Raw genomic sequence first — 24,359 nt, forward strand, 5'->3', positions numbered from 1 at the left:
CATGTAAATATAATGGGGTCAATTCATGAGGAAATTCAAATTAAAGCCACAAGGAGGTGTCACTAGGCCCCTACAAGAACGGTCACATACACTCATACACACACACATACACACACTCACACACACACACACACACCCCTGATAATACCAAGCGCTGGTGAAGATGTGAAGAATTCTCATACATCTCTGGTGAGGATGAGAAATGATGCCACTGTGGTAGAAACAGTTTGGCGGCTTTTTATAAACATGTCCTTTTGTTCAATCCAACAACCTTACTCTTAGTATTTACCTAGGCGAAATAAGAACTTACACTCACATGAATATTTATAGCAGTCTTGCTCATAATCACACAAAACGGGAAACACTTAAAGTCCTTCAACTGGTGGATGTACAGATGAGGAAAGAGACACACAATGGACTCAGCACTGAAAGGAACACTGACTGATACTCTGCACCGTGCATGAATCTCAAATGCATTATTCTAAGTGAAGGAAGCCAGGCTCAAAAGGCTACCTGATGTATGAGTCCACTCCAGAAAAGACAAGACTGGAGAGAGAGAGAGAGGGAGATATTGAAAGGGGTGGGCAGAGGAACATAAAGAGGGGGAGAGATATTAAGGGAGATAGAGGAAGACAGAGGAGAGACAGACAGAATCAGATACAGACAGACAGAAAGACAGGGAGAGAGAAACAGACAGAGAAGACACGTTGACATGACTTGGTAGAAGGAAGGGAGGCAGGCTGACTACAATGGGTCATGACAGTTTGTATCTTGATTTTGGCAGTAGCTACACACTGTATACTCCTGTCAGAACTGAGAGCTTAATAACAAAAAAAGTTTGTATTTTACTGTACATTAAACTATACTTCAAAAATTAATGTGAAAATAAAGCATAGTGGGAAAAGCCTGGGCTTTTAGTCAAACAGAGAGGGTTTCATTCCAAAGCCTTGAGGCATCTGTCAACTGCCCCATCTAAGTCACGTCCCTGGGTTCCTGCATCTCACGCTCATGAGCACAAGGCTGATACCCCCACAGAGAGGCGTGGTGATGGATGCCTAAGACCTGGCCTTGTCCAGGGTTGTGTCATTGCTGTCACAGGTACTGGCCACAAGTGGCTACTGAGCATGTGACATGTGGTAAATGGGACTAAGAAACTGATTGTTCATTTTAACCACTGAGAGTTTAAATGTATAGACTGATGCCTGATTCAGTACTTGGCAAAATTTTAAGCACGTCTGGGATAACTTGGGTAGGTAAATCTTCTTTCTCTACTGTAAGTTTTATGAAATGTAAATCCTGATCAAGTATTTCTGGCAAAAATTTAGCATCCCAGTTGAGATGTGTGGGGAGCATAAAATAAACCCAGGATTTGTAGACTTAGTGTGGAAAAAATACAAAATGTCTCATTAGTAATTTTTCATAAAGTACATACATTGAAATAATATTTTGGATATTTGAGTTAAATAAAATATATTATTATAATGAAGTTCACCTGTTTCTTTTTATATTTTTTAATGTGGGTAGTAGAATATTTAAAAGTGCATATGTAGTTTGCATTATATATTTTATTTAACAATGCTGGGTCTAAGGCATTAATGATATACTGTTGTTTGATTTATGTTGTTTTTATTGTAAGGAGTTGTAAGTGGATGACTAATATTCAGTAAAGTATTGAAGAAAATGCATCAGACCAGCAGTTCAGAGCATGTTTCCATAGTATAACTGAAGATAGTAGAATGGTTATTTGTTTCTTGATTTACCAGTGGAAAGCAATGAAGAAGAAAGGTAGCTGGGAGTTAGAGATGTGAAGAAACCCCAACAGAACTCTAAATGAAAAGAGTGTCATAAAAATAATGGTAACCACACACAATTGACTACATTCACTTCAACACCAGCCTGATTTTGCTAGAATGGGCTTGAAAGCTTTAAGAAGAGACTGATTATTATTTGGCCTTCAAGAATTATTTTCTCCCTGATTATAGCATTGTATTGTGATAGGATAGTATTGTAATAGGGTTGTATTGTGATGGATTGTATTTTGATGCAGGTATTAAAGGGAGGGCAGGGGAAAGGCTGCCTACAAAAGGAGATTGCTTCAACAGATCAGAAAAGAGACAATATTTCTATCTTATTAGGTTTTAGGGAGTGCAGTGGGGTTGATCCTCATGGCTTCCAAGGTTAGTCAGTGCCAAGACCTGCAAGGTGATTTTGTAAATAAGTCATCACTCTTTGTCCCTTTTCCAGTGTCAACCAGAGGTCTGTGAGTTGCCCTGGAAGATGGAGCGATATACCAATAGCTTGAAATGGCCAGCCTGAGCTTCCTCACATCTGTGCTACCTATTTCTGACATTTCAGAAAAGGGAAAACAAGTACCTTATCCTGCTACTTGATAATGTATATTATACATTAACTTGGCATAGAATTACATCAACAGGTAAACATTATTTGTTTGGTATGCAGATACAAGGGGAAAAATAGAGAAAGACTATTTTTAGAGCCCACAGAATAACTGCCCAACTCTTTAGTCAACTAACATCATGATAATCTTCATCTCCACTATTTCCCAAGGTCACCCAACAATTTGCAAAAAAAAATAGATTTCTACTCATCAGAATCCTGTTTTCTTCTCATGAAGAAATCTCATGCTTCTCTATCAGGCATGCTTTTCTCCCACACTACCCATTATCTAGATTATCATTATCACTCTTTTAGCAAACTCATCTTTAAGTCTCCCCCAATTTCTAAGTTAGAACTAACGTTCCCGTTTAGTGATCCCAAAAATGGGGGCAACCTCTAACACAAGTTAGACTGTGAACACTAAGAGTCCTTTAATTCCTCTCAGTCCTTTAATTCCTCTCACTCTTTTAGCAAACTCATCTTTAAGTCTCCCCCAATTTCTAAGTTAGAACTAACGTTCCTGTTTAGTGATCCCAAAAATGGGGGCAACCTCTAACACAAGTTAGACTGTGAACACTAAGAGTCCTTTAATTCCTCTCAGTAGATGGTAAGTTTCATGCACTAGTCTCATCAAACAAAATAGCCACCATGGAAGTGTGTTAATTTAGCTGAATTGAAAGTGAAAACATACTGGTTTTCCCAGCTGCATTACTCAAGGGCATTTAGAGTCCAGGAAAATTATAGTCTCTGCTAACTGGCCATATGGTACACAATCTTCATTTCTATGTGACTCTCCAGTGAAGAAGGTTAAAGTCTAATGACCCCTAGAGACCAATTAAATTGAATTTTATCTCCAAATCACAGAATGTATCTCCAGGTGCAAAACAGCACTGCCCTCTAAAAACCTTCAATATGGTCATGGTCTAGATAATGTCAGGATCCAATTTATTCCCTTGGTATTAAATGCCTTCCAAAAGCTGAACTCCAACTACTTATCCAGGACTCATTCTTGTACCTGACAAGCATCTATTCTATATAATTAGACCAGCTAGTTCGTAGTCTCACAACTCTACACCATCCATCCAGTTCTTGACTCACATCATTCTTGACATTTGGAATGCCTACCATTATTTCATTTCTTCCTCCCAGGGCAAAAGGGCTAATAATCAGATTGGTAAATTTAAGAGAAAGAACTAGGCATGTACTGCTCATCCCCATCTCTGCTGTGTTGGGGATCTGCCTACAAAGACTCCATTCTCTGTATCTCAATACTGTGGTGTTACATAAATAGACCCCATGGAAGGTTTGATTTACTATGTCTGTCTGTGATTGGATGGATGAGTCCAATTCTGAGCCATATTATTAACAAGTCCACTTACTGCTATATTTCTTTTAAAAGCAATGAAGTTGACATTTGGTCTCCATTTGTCTCACCCTTTGTCCCTCTGTTTTAAGTAGTTCTAATCTTGCACAAGTGAAAGGGGAACATTGTTTAGTGATCCCCACAGAGCCAACAAACTATATTGCAAGCTCCCTGATTATACAAAACAATACATCTCTTGCTTTCCTCAAAGGCTGAAACACAAAGAAGGGGCACAATTGACCCTGGAAAAATTGAATGGCAAAGCAGCTCAGGAGAGCTGGTTTTAGAGAAGCTGCCTTGCCTGGTATGTCTTGCTCCTCTGTAGATGCAGTGACACTGTGCATTTATTTTCCCCAACAAGACTAAAAACGGAAGACTGACTTCAGCAAGAAGAAGAAAAAATACACGTTATCTATATACATTCTTCATTTTGATTCATGCTCCACTTCAGATTAAAGTGTCTCGCTATTCTAAATGACCAAGGAATCCCAAGCTCCCTTTCTTAGGGAAGGGACAGCATAGTAGCAAACTTACCATATCAGTGGAGTTTAAGTTCAGGGGATTTCTCAAATGAAAGGTCATCTTCAGCAATGGCTACCCTCTCCTATTGGGACCTGACCACAGCAGCATGAATAATCTTATCTCTAATCTCACTTGTGCAAATAGGAATGTGCTTGGAATGGCCTTAGTCCTGGGAACATTTATCCAAACCTTCCTCTGAGATGTACTGCCGAGTAACAAAAGATACATTCTGTTTCCTGATAAAATTAGAGCCATGGACATACAAGCTTCCCAAAGCCATCCACACCCCTGAGTCATCTCCATCAGTCTTCACAACTCTAGGGAAAAATCCTGGATATTTTCCAGAGTAGGGCATTGTTTCTTAGGGTAATTATTTCAACATTTGTCAACTATCTCCTAAGAAATTATGGAACTTCTAGTGGCTTTATTTTAACATGTTTACTTTCCTTTCTTTTTCAAAAAAAAAAAAATCCTTCCATTTCTCCATGCCTTTGTTTAACCCTATTTCTATGTAATAAAATAACTAGAATTTTGAATATTTTCACCACACTCAATGACTCACGTTCCACACCAGTGAAAGAGTGCTGAACTTTGACAGCACTGCTCAGAAGAGCCCACTGTAAATCAGAAACTCACACATGAATCCCTCAGCTCTGGATCTGAAGCCAATCCCACTCCCCAAAGAGGAAATCTCACAAGGGAGCAGCTCACCTAAGCTGTTACCACCCACAACAGACAACTTGTCTTTCCATGAATGAATGACCTCAACCAACACAGCCTGTGCAAGCTGTATGGGCAGTCACTACTCTGTGTTGGATAATGAGACACTTTCTTTGCTCAAATTAATCTATTACACTGAGGTGGTGGGTCAAGTCCCTTCACTGTGACCAGGACTGTCAATGTTCACACACTGTCTGTATGTAAAAAAGGTACTACTTCCTTATAATCATTGAAACAACTATTTTTCTCTCTGGCTTCTATGTAGATTCACTTGGTTTTCTGGGTACTTTATTCTTTAACTGGTGAGCAAATATAAAAACAAAACATTAATAAAACTGAAGAAATGAGATTATACTGAAAAAAAAAAAATATATATATATGTCAAGGCCAGTTCTGCACCATACATACATATTGGCATTTGGTAGCATTTTACAGATACACTCACTCTCAGCACCGATATTCACTTTTCTTTTCCCATAAAATTTGTTCATGAGACATGATTTTCCAAACAATGAAAGGTACAAAGACACCACTACTTCCTCTGCTCAGAGTCCATGAGAAGCAGAAAGCTGAAAAGGGTTTTGAGGAGAGCAGATCATGCTTAGATCGAGGACCTTCATGAAAAGGCTTGTAATCATTATCACGCATACAAGAACATCAACCTTAGTTGTCTTCTGTGGAGGGTCTATTGCATTACACCATACTAGATTCTTTACAGTCACTTCTCTCATTGTCATAATAATCTCATCTGGTAAATTTTTTATCCCAAAATTCCTCCCAAAGTCACAGATTGCTAAGTGTCATAGCTGCAACCTGAACCCAAGACTATCTGACTCTAATCCTGATTTTTTTTAACCATTAAAACCAAGGGAAAGAGGTGGATCCAGGTAATAAGAATCCTTGACTTCATACCTCGTACAATTCAATAATGATGTTTCCCATTAGACCTCGGCTGCTCTTAATATTCTCCATGGCTAGGGTGAAGTAGATCCCACGCGTGTCTGAGATGTAGAGGTTATACGTGTCATTTTGGTTCCATTCTTGGACTGCTGCAAAAACTTGGTTCTCATCGGTACTGATGATGTGCATGTCCTGTGAGAAGACAGAAGGCCTGTGAGGCAGCAGATCTCCACACTTTCCTGCCTCATGGGAGCCAGAATAATTACAATGACTTATGAAATGTTTGAGAAAAAGCTTGAGTTATAGTCAATGATAAACAATTACTTGTGGACCAACACCATAAATTGTGAGCCTCATGATTTCTATTCCTTGCTAAGTGATGGGAAGATGGGTGCAAGGGGCTTTGGCGAGTATCATTTTCCATGACTTCAAGGGATTCATCTGCTTTCATTTTTTATGTTGATATCTGAAAGTTATTGTCAGTGCTAACAGAAATACATAAACTTGCAAGAGAAAACTCAGACATGCAAAGAAGACAGGGTTAGCTCTTCTTTAGATACTCATTTATGTTTTCAAAAGTTTTAGTGTAGTGGTTTTCACATATTTCTTTGGAATCTTCACAGTCTTGGGGTCACAAGAAGGGTGGCACAGCAGTGGGTGGGGCTCTTAACCTCCAACTGTTTAATCCAGAGCAGCATCACTTAAATCTATTTATATTGAATATTAGTGCAAATTTTAGGAGTAAAGGAAGGGGAGGGGAGGTCTGTTGTTAATAAAGTAATATTTGAAAATCACTGGTTTAGAGGAGAGAATATTCAACCCAGAATTTAGTGTTCTGAGTCACAGTAAAAGCTCTGCTACAAATCAGTTGTGTAATGTTAAATGTCTCAGTTTCCATGAGTTTCATGTTTTTTTCACCAAAATAGTGAAGAGTTGGGCTACTATTTGGGCATTATTCTAAGTCATCTAAATGTATTATTTCAATCAAAAGTTCAAGTAATTCTATGATGCATTAGGTATGATTATTCCCATTTTGCTGAGGAGTAAACTAAGGCAGACAGAGGTCTGCCAACTTGCTTCAGTTTACGTAGTGCCAGAACCAGTTTTAGATCCTCTGTGGAATGATAATCACCTAATTGTTAGCTTCTATCCATTTGAATATATAGCCCTCAGATCAGAAGTTGCAGCTCAATAACCCAAGAAATGAATATAAATTATAAATGTTTAATTTGACCATAGTGTCCACTGAACACCTAAGAAAGTGCTATTTTAGGTGGAGTCCACACTCACTGGAATCTTAATACTATGCATCCAGGTACTCTTATGACCTGCCATTTACAAATTAATGTTAACTTCTGGTCCCTGAAGTCACCTCAGTTTTTATTTTTGTAGTGACTCATTTCTAATCAATTCTAAATGTTCAAAATGGTTTATAAAAGTTAGTTTGTATATGTGGCAAGGTACTGTGCAAAGATTATAACAAATACACATCCTTATGTAAGGAAATTACATTTTTCAGGAGGAAATGTTAAAAAGCATAAACATTTGACAAATGGGAGTAGTAAAAAAATGCAGACATATACACGTATGCACACACCAAAGAATAATCACATTTCTGGAAAACAAAAGGAGAGACAGCCTTGCAGTGGAAAACACTGGTTACAGGGGCATGGGAAGTGAGTTGACAGTAAGAAAATAATCAGGCTGTGTCCACTCTTCACCTTATTTGACCAAACTTTCCAAGAAATTATTTCAACAATACAGGGAGGCAGTAATATCTATAAATCAGAACTATGGTGAGCTCCTCCCAGGTGATTTATGAAGGAGCAGCACATTTGATTTGGACAACTTGGAAGTGGGCAAGTAAGTTCTGGACTTTTGTTGGAGAATTCTGTGTTGGATCTCAGCCTCTGGCCTTGAACTCCCTGGGTCACCTTGACTAGGACCTCACTAACTCATTTGTGCTTACCCACCTTGTAGAATTAAAAGTTCCTGCTGAGCTGCTTGAAAATGGAAATAAGGCTTACTCTTAAAAATCCATGTGATGAGCTCTTGTTGTGTTGGTGTGGAATGAAAGCCCAAGAACCCAGTAGGAGGGGAAATAGCAGCTGCAGGAAATACGGATTAAATTCACTTACCCTGTTAAAAATGCAATTGAAATGCCTGGCTTTTCCCAGATGTTTTGGTTATAAAAATGAATGAGCTAAGTTATTTCAGACTAAATGAATGTAAAACAAGTGGAAAAAACAACAAAAACACTGGAGCATGGTCAGGATTGGAGGCAGCCAGATTTGCTGAGTGCCTCTTAGTTTAGAACTATGCTGGGACCATGTTGTCTGGTAAACAGATATTCCAGGCTCTGGAGTGAGAAACTTCTCTACAATAACTATGATTCTGGGATGTCTGAGAAATTCTTAATTTGCCAAAGTTACTTATCTAACAAATGATGTTACTTATCTAACGAATGATAGATACTAAGATTTAAACCCAAGACTATTTAAATAAAGAAGTCAAACTCTCTATTAGTGGGAGTATAAGATCAATATACATTATAATGACCTGGAAACTGAATGGCAAGTGGACTCATGAGTTTCAGTGCCTGAGAATCTAATTCAGTATGTCAGATGTTGAATCTTCAGTCCTACCTTTTGAACTATCCCTCCAGATGATGCTGGTGCATGTAGTCTGGGAATCACTCTTACTGAAGTGTGACCTTGCTCCATATAGTTCTTACAGTTAATAAGAGTCAACCAATAATAACCAGAATATTAAGTCTTCAAGAACAAAGGAAGGCATCAATGGTTAAATTTGGCCCAATAGGGATCTGGATAATAACAAATGTTAGTTCTCAAATCCTGCTACATCAATCTAAATCCAAAGCACATGCCACCTCCTTGCAAACACATTCTTGCTATGTTTTTTGAGAACATTCAAAGGGAAATCTGATTGGTCATGAAGACAGAAACTGAAGGGAGGAATAAGAGTAAATTCTGTTCCAGTCTTTACTAAACTTAGAATTTGGAAAGCAACAGACATAACCACATACATGTTTTTATCTAGAAAACAAATATAACATGTTCCCTACTCCCTGTCAATACAGTGACATGAGAGAGTCAGACTTGCTTTCTGAAAATGTAAACTTGTGACTCCCCAGATGTACAGTAGTGAAAATACTTCATTGTTACTACATTTTCTTGTAATCAGGGTCTAAAGTAATTTTGTTCATAAGATAAATTTGTTAACATTTTCCATTTGCCAAACATTACACTAGAAATGCAGGGATAACAATGCAGAACCTGGCCTCAAGAAGAGTCCAACTTGGTGTGGCGACATCACATACTCTCCCAGACTTCTGTCACTTGACCAACGGTTACAGCAGAGGTACTAGAGATGGTGAGGGGACTACCATGGCTTACAGCGAGAAAGAGAAAATGTGTGGAACTTGGAATAGCTTGAACAGCTTCTTCTGAGGGAGGTGAGGACAGGAAGTGGCCCCATCACAAGAAGTTCTGTGTAGCACACCCAAGTCTTACTCAGAAGGAAGTACAGTGCTATCATAAGATTTTAAGCAAGAGAATGGAAGATTAGGGGTAGGAAGTACAGAAATTTGGTTGGAGAGATCAGATTCACCACATGAGTGTTTTCCTTGTGGAAGAGGGGGTTTATATGGGGCCAGGCTAGAGGTAAGGAGGAAGTCTTTAAAGATCATTGCAAAAATCTAGGTAGTAACTCAGGAGAGACTAAATTAAGCAAATAATTTCTCTGTGAGAATCTTATGACACATATTGATGAGATATTAGGGAGGTAGGATCGACTGGGGAATAAGAAGAAGGACAGATCTTTAGTATCTCAGATATCTGACATATAAAGTGTTCTGCCTTTCTTTAGAGTAGTTACTACAATCATAATTAATTACTTGTGTAGTTATTTGTTTGATGTTTATCTCTCTCATTAGACTATAATGCCCTCCCAGAAGGCAGAAACTATGTCTCTCATGTTTCATTATGTCTAGTACTTACCAGAGTATGTAGTACATGAAAACTAACAAAATTTTACTGTATAAATAAATGGGGTGAGTACAATTTGGAGAAGGATTAGATACAGAGGACATAATCTTGGTTCTGGAGTTGTTGAGCAGGGTCATCAGGGGGATGTACCTCACTGAGTTCATTGGAGAGATATGGTCTGGGGTGTGAATGTGAGAGTCACTGATATGAAAACAGGATGAGGTCAACCTTGAAGTAAGCAGAATGGAAGGTAAACATGGGAATGTCATTTAAAGGATGGCAGGGAAGGGGATCTGGAAACGAAATTAAAATATGCTAAAGAGAGCACAACCAAGTGTGGATTTCTGTTTTTTCAACAGTGTCAAATATTCCAGAGAGAGAAAGAAGGAGATTTAGACATGTCAATTGGATTTGGCAAGCAGAAGGACTCTGGTAACAAAAGAGAGAATTTTTAGTGGAATAACAGAAAGAGGGCAACCAAAAGTGGTTGTAGAGTTGGCATCTTTCCAAGAGTGGGTTAAAGTTCAAGGGCTTGCTTGGAGTGGGGTGGGGGGTGGGCAGCAGGGAGAGAGTAAAAGTCACATTAAATTTAGTCAAGTCAAATTAGCAGGTATTTTGCCATAGATCAGAGCCAATGGGGAGAAGTAGTTCAGCGAATCATTCAAGAGAAAAAGAATGAGAATCCTTTCATATTAAAGGCAAACAGGGGGCATCTGAGTCTTAGCAAGACAAGGAGAAGGGTGGTTCTTTATAGTGAGACATGTCCAGAAACATTAAAGAGAGTGGGGCTTTCTTAAATGTCCCTGTATTCCAGGAATACAGGGCTTAGTGAGAGTTCAGCGTCATTACTTCCAAACTGAGTTTTAGAAACAAAGAAGAAAGTAAAGAAACAAACAAACAAAAAAAATGTTCTCTTTTAAAAATGATGATTAGAGTAGCAAGTGAAGAATAAATCCAAATCTGAGAGGTAAAGGAGGGCTTTTTAGAGAGATGTGGTAAAGTGAGAGCTTCTGACAACACCAAGTCCAAGGTCAGGCTGGGGTGTGACCCAGCAAGGAGCGCTGATGGCCACACCAGGCAGCTTAAGAGGGTTAGTATTAAGCTTGACCTCTGGGTCACACTCTTCCTTAGACTTGCTCAACACTTGCCACTTCACCAACAAGGATCCATTTCACAAATCCCCACAGCTTGGTCATGATCCCATTTCATAGACAAGAAGACCTGGGCTCGTGGGGCAGTAAGTGGGAGAGCTGGAATGAAAGCCCAGGTTTCTGCTCCATCGCCTGTTCCCTGGGCACCACTGCTGGTGGCCCCTTAACCCCTGCCCCTTGTCATCTGCTTTTATGTGCTTCTTGAGCCTACTGGACTGGAAGTGTCAACCAGATGTGCAGGGACAAGTTTATGGAGGACTCAGCAGAGGTGGTTGTCCTTAATAATGGTCTTCATTATTAATGGTCTTCATTCCACCTCTGCAAACACTCCAAAGCCAGGGAGCACCCCAGGAGAGGGTGTTCTGAACAGACAGGCTGGGAGCAGAGGTGCAGGGCAAAGGGAGCTTTTCTGTGCTTTTGTTTTTAAACAAGAGGGCCAGCGGTTGCCTCAGCAAAACACAGAACAGCAACCTTGTGCTGAAAATCATTTCCATTTTTAAGCGACAGAAAGCACCCATGTCCCCATACTCTCCACACCCTGTCCTCTCCTCCTCAGCATTGAGGATGAAAATTTGGGCTGATACCAGCTAATAAAGAGGATCGATAACCATCCAGCTATTTTCACAGCAGCCCTCATATTAATGAGAAGCTGCTCTGGATGAAGTTCTATAAAAGGGCCCGCACGGATGGTGCGCACTGCAATAAATTGCCATGGGGTTGCTAGTCGTTAATGGAGTGTTCTAGGCTTGTGATCAATTCAAGGCTTCATTTGTTCCCACCTGCAGCCACACTACCCAGGGGAGCAAACTGTTTGTTTTCCTAAGAAAGTTGAAAATAAATAAAGTATGCACACAGACAGAGAGGAAATAAGCCCTCTACTGGGGAAATGTTTGGAAAGTTTCGGAAACTCCTCTCCTGGGCCAATATGTGGAGATCACCCATCAGGATACTGTGAGGGGTCCTGCTCCTTTAGAAAGGGGAGAATGTGAACCCCCTTTTCCTCATCTTCTCCAAGCAGGGATATACCTTTCCTGGGGGTTTAGAGTGTCTGAGAGGAACACCCTTCAACCACAATCGAAAAAAAGGGAAATTGATTGACATGGGCCCGGAGGGCCCTGCCCACCCCTCTCTCTCAACACCAGTGTCTTGAGATTTTGTTTACATTGTTGAGAGAGCCATCTCTTTACTACTTAGGACCTGCACAAGTATTTTCTATCAGCTTCCCCAACACCGGTTTGCAGGGTTAATATTGTATCCCTCTTAGATCGACTTAAAGACTAATTTCTTGATGAAACACACTCTCACCACCTTCATCTGCTGTACCCTTTATTCCGCAATGGTCCTTGAACTTCCTAACCTATAGCCTCTCTTCTCTACCAGAAAATCAGCTCCATGAAGGCAAGAGACCATTTGTATGTGCTTCATTCTCTAGCTATAGAGCTTAGTTCAATGTCTGGCACGAGTAAAAAAATAAATGGAAAAAAAGAATAGCTTGATGGATGAATAAAAGCAGATATAAATGAATGAATTATTAGATACCTACCTATGGGAAGAACTGAATGAAGAAAAGCAATCAGTGGGTAGAAGTCAATTCACCTTCTTATCCCAAAATCCCTCCCTCTTCTGGACTCCCCAGCACCAGCTTAGAGACCCCAGGCCTTGAAACATCCCATTTGATATGTGTCCAGCAGAGTTGGTGCTTCTCTGAAGCCTCATTAGGTGATGCAATTCTATCCTGCCCATGCTCACATCTAAGATCCATCTCCCGGAAGTCACCTTCACAAAACTTACAGAGTGAATTTTATGATTTTTCCAATAGAGGAGTTAAAATGCAGTTATTTGATACTAACATTATAGTAAGTTATTCCTTTTTAATTACTCATATTGGCAGAAGGTAGCAAAAGTACAGGTAGTGTATTTATATTTAGCATTAAAATGGAGAGGGAAGAAGAAAACCATGAGACTTGCCTGTGTACCTTCAGGCATGTGCACATGTGCACGCAAACATGCATATGCACTTATACCACGTGCACATACACACATATGCACACTCGTGTACAGAGCATCCTGTCTCCTCTCTGAGCCAGGATGGGGGAGAGGCTGTAAAAGAGACTCCAAAGCCAGTGTTCCTTTTGCTACCACCCCTGGAAAATGACCCAAGGTACATGGGATATTTGAGTCATGGGAAATCAAAGTTCTTTTCCATGCACAATGCTGAGAGGGAAATACAACCCAGATTCAACAATATCAGCGGAGGCCAAAGCCTCAGGGTAAGCCAGTATGACTTCCAGCCACCTCCCAGGCAGAGATCACCCCCTTGCAACCCAACCTCTCCCCTAGCAGGACCCAGCCGGCAGGTGGTGCATACCTTGGGCAGGGAGTATTTGGGCAGCTTTATCTGAGCAAAGGCCTCTCTCCGGTAGGACACATAGTAGCTGGCTCTTCCACCAGTTGTTACCTGGATAGTGGGGAAACACAAAGGTGTCAGGTAAGGCCACAGATCATGGCACAAGCTGCAAAGCATCAGTCTCTCCATCAATAGCCACACCTGGCTGCTGATAGCCTTCTAGAGAATATCCCTAGCTGGCATTGACCCTCCATCCCCATGGCCCCCTGAGGTACTTCCATGCCATGGCCCTCAGACAACACTTGGGCAGTGATAGCAGACTTTCCTGACAGCTGGCACTTTGCACGGCAGCAGGGACTGTATTCAGCTGCTCTGATCTGCCAAGGTACTCACCTAATAAAAACTTTCCACTGAAAACAGAGAAGCTATGCGGACTGCACCCCAGATCCACTTATTATATTTATTATTTAGTCTTTTTTAAACAATTTTGAATCTATTCTAACTATGGTATGATTGTCAAAGTAATTTTCATCCCGATCTGATTAATTGCTGTTGCTGAAAGCACTCGATACGGACGAGTCCTCCACTCCATTCCAAACCTGGCATCCATTCACAGCAGCTGCCTGGAGCACCAGGGTATAATATCCCTGCTGAAGGCCACCCCCAACTGTCACCCCTCACTTTGAGATCAGAATTTGAAATCAATTTCACTTCTGAGCAGAGCACTGATTTTTCCCTTCATATTTACAAATCCAAGCATTGGGCAAATTTTTATTGATTCTTTCCAGTGTGCAAGTTACTTAAAGGCAGCAAAGGTCAGAGAAGGAACTTGGGTTTCAGTCCCAGCCCTGCCATCCAGCTCCTGGCAGGGAGTCACCCTGTGGTCTCACGAGGGAGGGGATGGACTCTAGAGGAAGCTGGAAACCATCCTGAGAGCCGGTCCTCTGGCCTCGGCTTGCCGGGAAGTTCTGCCAAGATGGCGCAGCTCTGCAGATGGCTTCTCTCGGCCCAATTATCCAAACTCGGGGGAAATTAATATTCACAAGAGAAGATAACATAGCCTGTTCGGGGAAAATAGCAGGACAACAATAGCAAGCAGGCTGCTGTGCCGAGGAGGCAATTACTGGAGGCCCACGCTCCGTACTCACGAAGACCTAAGCGCTGGCTGGCGGAAGGCCAGTTCACCACTGGGGTTCAGATCTGGCACCCCGCCACCATGGCTGCTGGGAGCAGGAGGTGGAACAGCTCTGATGAAAGCCACCCATCACTCCTCACTCTGAGAGCAGGCATCTCCAGGGCTCCCCCATGCTCGCTGCACAGATTGCAAGCCCACAAAGCAGGCACCAGAAGCTACCAGGTAGGGCAGGTGTTAGAGTCAGCATGCAGCAGAACCTTAGAAAAACACTTGGTACGAAAATGTAGGCTGTGAAGCAGTGGAGCCACTGGTTTTCTCCTAGATATTCAACATTATGTCTACATCTCTATTTCCTCATTGGAAGCATTTTTGTCTCCTATTCTATGAGGCACTTTCTTTTTTTTTTTTTTGACAAGACATCTGTTCTGAATCTATATGGTTCAGCATTGGCTTAAAGGTGGGGTGTTGACATATTAAGATGAATGAGCTGCTAAGAAGTCTTTTTTTTTTTCCCTCTTGACAATAAACCCCGACTGCAGAGAATGAGTTTAAATATAATCCTTGGATCTAAACACAGTCACCATTAGTCTCACATGATCGCGTGAATTTGTTTAGCTGGATTTTATTTTTAATTATAACACCAAACAACTAAACAGATCTGCCATTCAAGAACTATATCACTACCTTTTAAACTTTCCCAGGGATCAGAATCACCTGGAAATCTTGTTAAAATTCAGACACCCACAGAGCTGCTGATTCAGTGTACTTGGGGTGGGGTCCAAATGTCATTTCTAATAAGTTTCTAGATGCTGCTGCTGCCACGGATCTTTCCTGAAGTTTGAGTTTACAATCACAAGAAAGGTTTGTTATTTAAGTGAGATGAAATAAATATAACAAAACAGACCACATTTCAAAGTGCATCCAGCACATTCTACCATGTTGGGTAGAACATCACCTGTCTGGTTCTAAAACATGAGCATCTTCCTCAAAGGGGATCCTGTACCCAGGGATAAAGTTTTTAAACCCCAACCCAAAGGATATCCTTTGGTTATCTATCATGTGCTTAAAAATGAGCTCTCTGTGGGCCTCCCTGGTGGCACAGTGGGTTGAGTGCCATGCTATGAAGCTGTCTGCAGCCTCTGCAGTGCTGGTTTGATTCCCAGCCAGGCAGGGAGAAACCCAGATGGCGTGGCAGACCTCTCCTGCCTTGCCTGCTGCTCCCCTCAGCAATGTCTTTGGTCTGTCTGCCTGTTCTGCTCCCCACTCTGTCTCTGGTGAATTCTCTCACCCTCCTGTGCCTCTGACTGTACCCAGTTCTTGTATAAATAAATAAATCTTAAAAAAAAAAAATTAACTCTCTGCAGGAACCACAGCAAACTTCTCCTATTTTGACGGTGCCCCCTTAGTATCCAATGAAAGCCAACTGATGCTTTAAACATCAGTATAAGACCCAGGAAATCATGCAAGGTTTTTGGATGGCATCAATTTACTGTAATTTCTCCCTCCTCTCAACTTCTAAACTTTGCTCTTCCCATTTGGACAGCCCCCTCATTGTTCACTCCAGTGGTAGACACACGCCTAGACTGACGCCTCCATTCTTATCACACAACTGTAACCGCCCTGACTCTTAGGCAGTGCTGGTTTCCAGGCAAGTGATCAGTGGATTCATACCAGTAAATAATGACAAGACTTTCAGGAGCTGAGAGGACCTAGCAAGCTCCAGACCTGCATGTGGTCCTTATGCAAATTGTCCAGTTTAATCCTCATAGCAATCCTGCAGAGGCTATACATATGGAATGACTTGCTCCAAAATATGACAAATTTGAACATGATAAAGTTTGATTCTGAGCCTGTTCTCCTCTTCCTCTATTAAGAAGAGCCCTTCATTCATCTTAATTTTCTCTCAGTTACAATATAGTATATTCCTTGATTCCAAAATCCTTTTTATTAAAACATTAAAAATCTCTGTCATTGTCACTTGTATATATTTGTTTCTTTGTATTCCCAGAAAATCTTTTATGATATAGATGCTGCATCTTAAAATTGATGTCTTTGTAAAAAAGGTAAAGCAATAAAATAAGAGGAATAATGGCTACCAGGCAATGAAAGCTTATGACAGAATATTCTACCATAAACAGTTATTAACCATTAGAGGATTATATGTAAGTATATATATAAACATACATATGTGTGTGTGTGTGTGTGTGTGTGTGTGTGTATATATATATATATATATATATATATATATATATATATATTTACAGGTATACAGTTGACCCTGAAATAACATGGAATTGAACTGTGAGGGCCCAGCTAGCCTCAAATGTCAGTTGGTTGGATATACACATTCCTCGCCATCCAATCAGGAAACTGAAGCTGGGAGAGGTCAGTTACCTTCCCCAACATCACACAGCCTTTCATCACACAGACAGTATACAACCCCAGCCTATGCCTGAGCCCTTCACAGGAGCCCAAGTCCCCCACAGGTTGGGCACAGAGCAGGAATACCGAATTGTTGGGACCCATCTGCTTAAGCAGAGGGACTGAGCATTTGACTTCTTCCATTGCTCCATGACTCCAACCAGAGGTGGGGAAGAAATGTGCTCCTCCTACTTCCAGTAAGTTACAGGAATTCATCTCCAAACATTAGCTGGGCACCTCCACCTTGGGAGTAGAATCCTGGCACTGCTGGGAAGATCCCAGGTTGATACATTTGCTGCCTCTCCACTATTATTTGTGTGGTTCTCTGGCAACCACACAAGGAAGAAATAAAGTTTAGTGACTATTAATCTATTTTGATGAACTTTTCTCTTCCTTACAAGAGAATTTGCTGGCATTGTAAATCCCACAGATTATTACCACTTTCCCTTTCGGTGACACCTTTTATTTTATATTTGATGGATGTCATCCAATTATTTGCTCTGGGCCCATCCATCATGCTAAACACAGAATTAGCTGGGTCTTTTCCTCACTAATGACTGGCTCGTTAATCTGATTTTCTCTATTTTCATTTTACAGGTTTAATTGGGCTCCTGGCCAGTGAAAATGATTCCTTTGGACAAATGCATTGGCCATTAAACACTATCTGTCTCTTCAGACGTGTCCCCACTCTTGCCGTAACTGAGTCTAACTTGACATATCCTTTACTTTTTCACTTTTCCTTCCTTCTGGATGATGACTTGCCCCAAATCAGGGAGAGAAATCTGTTCCCAAAATATGGAACCAAAGGACTTTGAGTCATGTTGAACCTGTTTCTACCATAGACAGAAGAAAACATACAGTGTCTCTAGAATTTGTAAGTGGGTATCGGTAATCGGAGGGGAGAAGCAGAAACTAACATCTTTGAGTAGCTGTTATATGATCTCAGTTTATACTTAGGAGGTCAGTTAATATCTAAAAAATTGTTGCTATTAGTATTATGGTTAATAACATTAATAATACACCAAAAGGTGAAAATATTAACATCACCATTCTTGAATATTTAGTACATGCCAAATGCTGTTCTTCTGTATATACTGGTCTTTTATTTCAAGTTCAAGTGAGAAATTGATGAATGGGGAAGTTACACAACTTAAAACATACTCAGTGAGTAAATGGAGAGCTGGAATTCAAACCCAGGTTTTTCTGACTGCAATACATATGTTGGTCCTTCAGGCAAAGTAAGATTTCCAAATCTCTCTGGCAAGGGCCAGATCCCTTGTCATTCAACTTATAATTTCCCAGATAAGATACCCAGCAACAAGGCAGATTGTCCTTTGTGCATATGCATATAATTTTCAGAGCCCTAAGAAATCACTGGCTCTATTGTTGCACAAGAGCAAATGGTGCTGCTATTAGAATTTGTGAATGAGAGGGCCCATAATGGAAATGAACCCAGCTTACACATAGCTATTGCCCTCATAGGAAATGACATGAGAAGATGCTTTCCCAGCTAGAACCCTTGCTGGGTCTGATGTGATGTGAATGATCTGTCCAAACCAAGAAAAATGACCACCTTTCCAGGCAACTGTTACTTCTCATACACCTCTGCCTTATTTCCTCCTCCTGAAAGAGGTAAAAAAGAACAGGGGGATTGTGATGATGCACAATTAGCTTATCCAATGCCTTTGCTCACTAATTTTATTCAGATTATTTAAAATCAATCTTGACATTGTTAGGTCCCTTCCTTCCTTCCTTCCTTCCTTCCTTCCTTCCTTCCTTCCTTCCTTCCTTCCTTCCTTCCTTCCTTCCTTCCTTCCTTCCTTCCTTCCTTCCTTTCTTTCTTTTAAAGATTTATTTATTTATTCAAACACTCAAGTACAGGCCAGGGAGCAGAACAGGCAGAAGGACTGAAATACACTGCTGAGGGGAGCAGTGGATGAGACAGGAGAGGTCTGCAATGCCATGTGGGAATCTACCTGGCCAACTGGGAATTGAACCAGTGCTGCAGAGGCAGCGGACAGCTTCACAGCACCACGATCAACCCACTGTGTCACTGGGGAGGCCCCTCTTAGGTCCCTTTCTTCCTTTCCACCCACATAATTCCTCCAAATATCACATTTCTCATTCAAGAACAAAGAAACAAACATCTGACTCTGGGCCACAAAAGTCAACGAACAGCCCCAGGTCTCATCAGGAAGTCACTATCAGTGTCAGGACTGTCCTGGGATGTCTGCCTGGCAGGCATGTTGTCTGTGTCATCTCGAGCTCATTTTCCAGAAACACTTGCTAAGGTACCACAGGAAGTGTGTGTACCCAAGCTGCAGTCCAGCACTTGCAACAACAAGACTCCTGAGCAGTCAGCCACCTCTGCTACTTGACTATTCAGTGTTGAATTCAGTGTTCACCCAACTGGCATTTGCTCATTTGATGTCCTGGAGGCTCTGTGATATTAATGAATATGCTATTTTATCTGCCTGTTTCGAGAAAGAGTGGTTCTATTACCTAACCTATGTATATTATGCTGAGGTTGACCATCTTTTGATACAGATTTGCACATAAAATCTTTTTATTGGGACCCTAACATAATGGCCACCAAATAGCTTCACCAAGGATAGACTTGGGATAAGATAGTTGGCACTGAAGCTTAGATTGCTCTCTCTTAGAGGGGGTGGGGGGGTGAAGGGGTGTGCTTAGGGGAGGAATTGGAGGGAAGATACATACTAAGATTGCCAGCATAGTAATTGGTGAAAAAATACTAACTAATAAAGCAACTGCCATTTCAGCAAGCCTAGGGCCTTCACTGCCTATTGTGAATGTCAGCAAGAGAGGGTGAGAAAAGCATGGGACAAAGACTTTTTGTCCAAACCACAAACAGCACTAGAAGAGGAATCAGCATGCTTGACTCTGTTGTTGTTTTAGCACAATAAAGAGCTTGGACTTGGTAAGTTTCCAATTACATATTTTCAAAGAGGGCTCTTCCTTGGACTGTGAGCATGCTAGCACATTGGCTGTGATTCCTGATGTGAATCCTGCTTCTGCCACTTGGTTGTTTTGGTGACCTTGGATGGACAGTTTAACCTTCCTAATACCTTCCCCTGGAAAACAGAGATATTAGCACTGCCTATGGCATGCTGTCCTGAGGATTAAACACAGTATAGTTTATAAAAGGCTTTGACCCTGGCACAGACCAAGCACTCCATGCTCACCACTGTCCTATGAGGTAATACAAAGGAGCCACAACCAGTCTAACATCTTGGGGGTCTTACGGGAACTGACCCCAGCATTAGTTTATATGTGTAAACTGGTGGTTTTAGGAAACACTGGGGTAGCCACATGGTTAATTAGTCAGAAATGGCCAGGGCCAGAGTACCGAGATTCTTTCCTCGGGAAGGATGACTTTGTGGAGGAGACCACAGAGCCAATGTGTTTTGTGCCATAGATTTGACCATTCACGGTTTCACACCTCATTTTCAGGTTCCGGATTTCATGACTTGGATGGAGGAGAAGATGCTCTTGGCACTCCCAGCTGACCCTTCACAATGAAAATTCTTTATTTTTTTTCTTTCCTGCTCTGCTTTTTTTATTCCAGGGTGGGAGGAAGTCAGGGAGTTAAAAAGGCAAAGATAACAAGGGTAGAAATTTTTTTTTGAAAGACTAGAAATGGACTTGAACTTGAAGTACAAAATTGGCACCACGTGGACACTCCCAATTACCATGACAATAGGTGAAAAGACTAAAACCTGAAGTGTCTACTTTGAGGGTTCTGGACCAAGACACTAGAACTTTCCAAACTAAGAAAACTACCCATGGAAACTGTCAAGTGAGATGCTACTACCTGTATTATCAAACACCTTCCCCCATCCTCTCTCAAAGAAGCCCTGCTCCTTGTGGAAGGTGAATAGAATATGGTTTTAGAGGGCCTCCCCGGTGGCGCAGCGGTTGAGCGCTGGGTTGCGAAGCTGCACGCAGCCTCTGTGGCGCCGGTTCGATCCCTGGTTGCTCCCCGGCCACCAGAGGAGGGTCCCACATGGCGCGCAGACCTCTCCTGCCGCCCGCTGCTCCCCTCAGCAGTGTACTTCGGTCCTTCTGCCTGCTCTGCTCCCCACTCTGGCTCTGGTGAATTCTCTCACCCTCCCACGCTTCTGACTGTACCCAGTGCATGTAAAAACAAAAACAAAACAAAACAAATAAAATAAATAAAACATGCCTCTATAAAAAAAAATATATATATATATATAAAAGAATATGGTTTTAGAAAAGATGGAATGGGGGGGCAGCTAAGGAAAAACTAATGAGGAATCTAGCTTCAGTCTTCCTACATCTATAGTTGTTTTCTCTTCGACTTAAGACATCACATGGTCTACTTCCTTTTCACCAGTGGGCATTATGGGGGAAGTTAATTCACTGAAATATTCCCAGACCAGACACTAGCCTGTGTCTTTTCTATTGTATTCCAGAAAATGGAAACAAACATGTGGGCAAAGAGAGGAGGGAAAAAGGCTACAAGGTCCTGGGATCTGGAACATCGTGATATTCATTTCAGCTCAACTCTTTATCAGACACGTAATTTTAGGCACAGTAACTCTCTCTGGGAGTTTCAGGGCCAATTTTCTATAAAATATGGAACAAATAATAACTATTACCCATCTTTTACAGAGAAGTAAATGAGATAATTAAATGCTTTCCTGTAACTGTGAAGCACTCTACAAATATCATGTTGGAGATCATGTGCTTGACCCAGGGCATGACCCAGGGCATGAATTCAAACTTTTTAGAAGTAATTTCACTAACAAATTGTTATAGACTGGATATGTACCCCTCAAATGCATCTGAGGAAACATGATGGTATTTGCAGGCAGGACTTTTGAAAGGTGATTAGGTCACAAGGGTGGAGCCCTCAAGAAAGCAATTTGTGGACTTATAAAAGAGGCCCAGGAGAGCTCCCTTGGCCACTTACCATGTGAGGAAACTGACAAGATTGCCATCTATAGCCACGAAGAGAGTGCTCCCCAGACACTAAATCTGCTGTCATTTTGATCTCGGACTTCCCAGCCTCCAGAATTGTGAGCAAAATATTTCTGTTGTTTATAAGCCAATCAGTCTGGTATCCAGGACAGACTAAGACAGAAATCAAGCTGACAATCCAGACATGCCCACTCTATTGATTATGAGGGTGACTGAAATCTGCCAGTCAGGCGACTGCTCTCCACAGGCTGATGGGCTGGAGACAATAAGGAAACTGGGAGGAGATGCAGGAAATGGGAGGGGGGAGCAACAGAATAGGTACGGGATGATGGCAGGTGTATGTAGCTTTTAAGACTGATTAATTTTACTGACATATTCAAAATATTTTGAAAAACCTAAAAAGACAAGACAAACACAATCATTCATTTTCCGGAGAAGCTGACTGCTTCTTTAGGACATGGGATTTACAGATGGCTTTGGAGATAGGTGTGGGCTGCTAGATATGACAGCAAAACCTCACCAATGTGGGATCTGCCTGCCTCATGAGTGAATTTTGGAAGCACAGGGGATGGATTTAAACCATATGTAAGCTGTTTCTCAAGAAACACTGCCACCTCCCAAGAGGGCCATGAACACTCGTGAAATGCCAAGTGCTGCTTGGTGGAGCACCCCATCCACACCCTGCATCACGCCTGTGCTGCCCACCACCAGCACGAGCATCGCAGCTGCAGAGTCACGCTCAGCACCTCCTGAGCACTGTCTGCCTCTTCACACAATGGCCATGTGGAGGGAGGAGATGCTACCAGCCCTGGGCTCCAAAGTGGTAGAGCCTGGCTTTGAACTTAGGTTTCTAAACTAAAGACAGCACTCATTGCTACAGCGTGCAGCCCTGCAAGGGCCGAGGCTACTCCAAGAACAGCCCCAAAATAGATGACTGGATCAAGAAGATGTGTATATAGACAATGGAATACTATTCAGCAACCAAAAGAGATAAACTGATTCTATTCACCACAACATGGATGGAGCTTGAAGGAATTATGCTCAGGGAAATAAGTCAGGAGGGAAAAGAAAAATATTGGTTGGTTTCACTTATAGGAGGAATATAGGAGAACCAAATAAGACATCAGGGGTAAAAAACAATACAGAATACAATGTAAACCAGAGACATCCTGCAGGAAGGAGGTGGGAGAGGGATCAGAGGGAGGGAGGGAGGAGCACAGGGGACTGAGGTGATGGTGCATGGGTGCATTGGGGAAGGAAACTACACCTGAGGGGGTGGAGGAAGCAAACATCAACATCGTTTAAAAATGAACAATGCTGTAAAATATAAATAAATTTTAAAAAATTAAATTAAATTAAAAAAAAAGAACAGCTAGGTTAGGAGCAGCGGCCTGAGAGGTTCCCTCCCACCAAGTTCATTAAGAGGCTCCAGCACTGCAGATTTTCACAGCAGCTTATCCCAAAGCCACTTCCTCGATGAAGCCGCCACCTTCGCCATAATTTCCCACTTTGAATTCATCTTTTCTTCCTTTGGGGCCCAGGGCTCTTGGCCCTGTTGTTGCACTTAATAGGTGTTGTCCTGAGTTATGAGAATGTGGGTACAGCTTTTGTTACAAGGGTAGATGAGCGTCTTGTTCCTCTTTAACCCTCTCTTACTCCCTGAACCCCGGACTATAATGATTAATATTTGCAGAGATTTCTAAGCTGTTAGTTTTCATTATTGGACTGAATCTTCTGTGGTCAAGCACAGCCATGAGAGTCAGGTCTAATTACATCCTCATTTTAGAATCCAGGGGCCTGAGGCCCAACAGGCTGCTTTCCAACCCCTTGTTACTAAAAGGTGAGGCTCAAAGCTGACCTCAGAACTTCCGACTTGCAACTCCAGGCTCTTTTCCTGTGGCCAGGCTGCTTCCGCCTGCGTTCACTGAGTCAAGATCAGAACAACAACAAAGTGGAGGTAATTGCATGGATTTTTACAAGTGGGTCGTGATTTTACATCAACTACTCCTTTGAGTGGTTGGCAACACCACAACGTGGAAAACCAGGGGCAGTAAGAGCACCTGCTCCCCTGTGGGAAACGGGAAGCTGATTACAAGACTTTCTTCCCCACCCACTGCCCAATCCACATATTAATTAAAGACCTGGCCAAGTGCACATTATTCTTTGAACATTAATCATCTTTAGACATCTCATTATGGACACTGGCCCCAGTTCCTCTACGTGTTACATTTGCCATTCAATCAGCAAGTAGCTACTCAGCACTTTATGCCTGGCTGTGTCAGGGACCACAGGGTCACAGAGCTGGGACCCCATGACCACTTCATACAAAACCAAAAAACAGCCTGTTAGAGAAGAGGGGAGAATGACAATGTGAAATTAGCCATGATACCACGGGGCCTGAGCAGGGTAGGAGTTCCCTCTTCTGAACCAC

At 41.7% G+C, this 24,359-nt stretch overlaps 1 protein-coding gene across 1 annotated transcript in view; it reads right to left on the minus strand.

Moving 5' to 3' along the window:
* SORCS3 (sortilin related VPS10 domain containing receptor 3) overlaps nt 1-24,359 on the minus strand; it is a gene marked incomplete at both ends in the record, with an annotated part of 526,499 nt that overhangs the window by 89,100 nt on the left and 413,040 nt on the right. The window contains 2 exons of the mRNA XM_084245318.1: nt 5,915-6,094; nt 13,429-13,518. Of these exons, the coding sequence (XP_084101444.1) occupies nt 5,915-6,094; nt 13,429-13,518 (270 nt within the window). The remainder of the gene's footprint in view (nt 1-5,914; nt 6,095-13,428; nt 13,519-24,359) is intronic.

The sequence above is a fragment of the Talpa europaea genome (genome assembly GCF_964194135.1).
Source record: "Talpa europaea genome assembly, chromosome: 10".
NCBI lineage: Eukaryota > Metazoa > Chordata > Mammalia > Eulipotyphla > Talpidae > Talpa > Talpa europaea.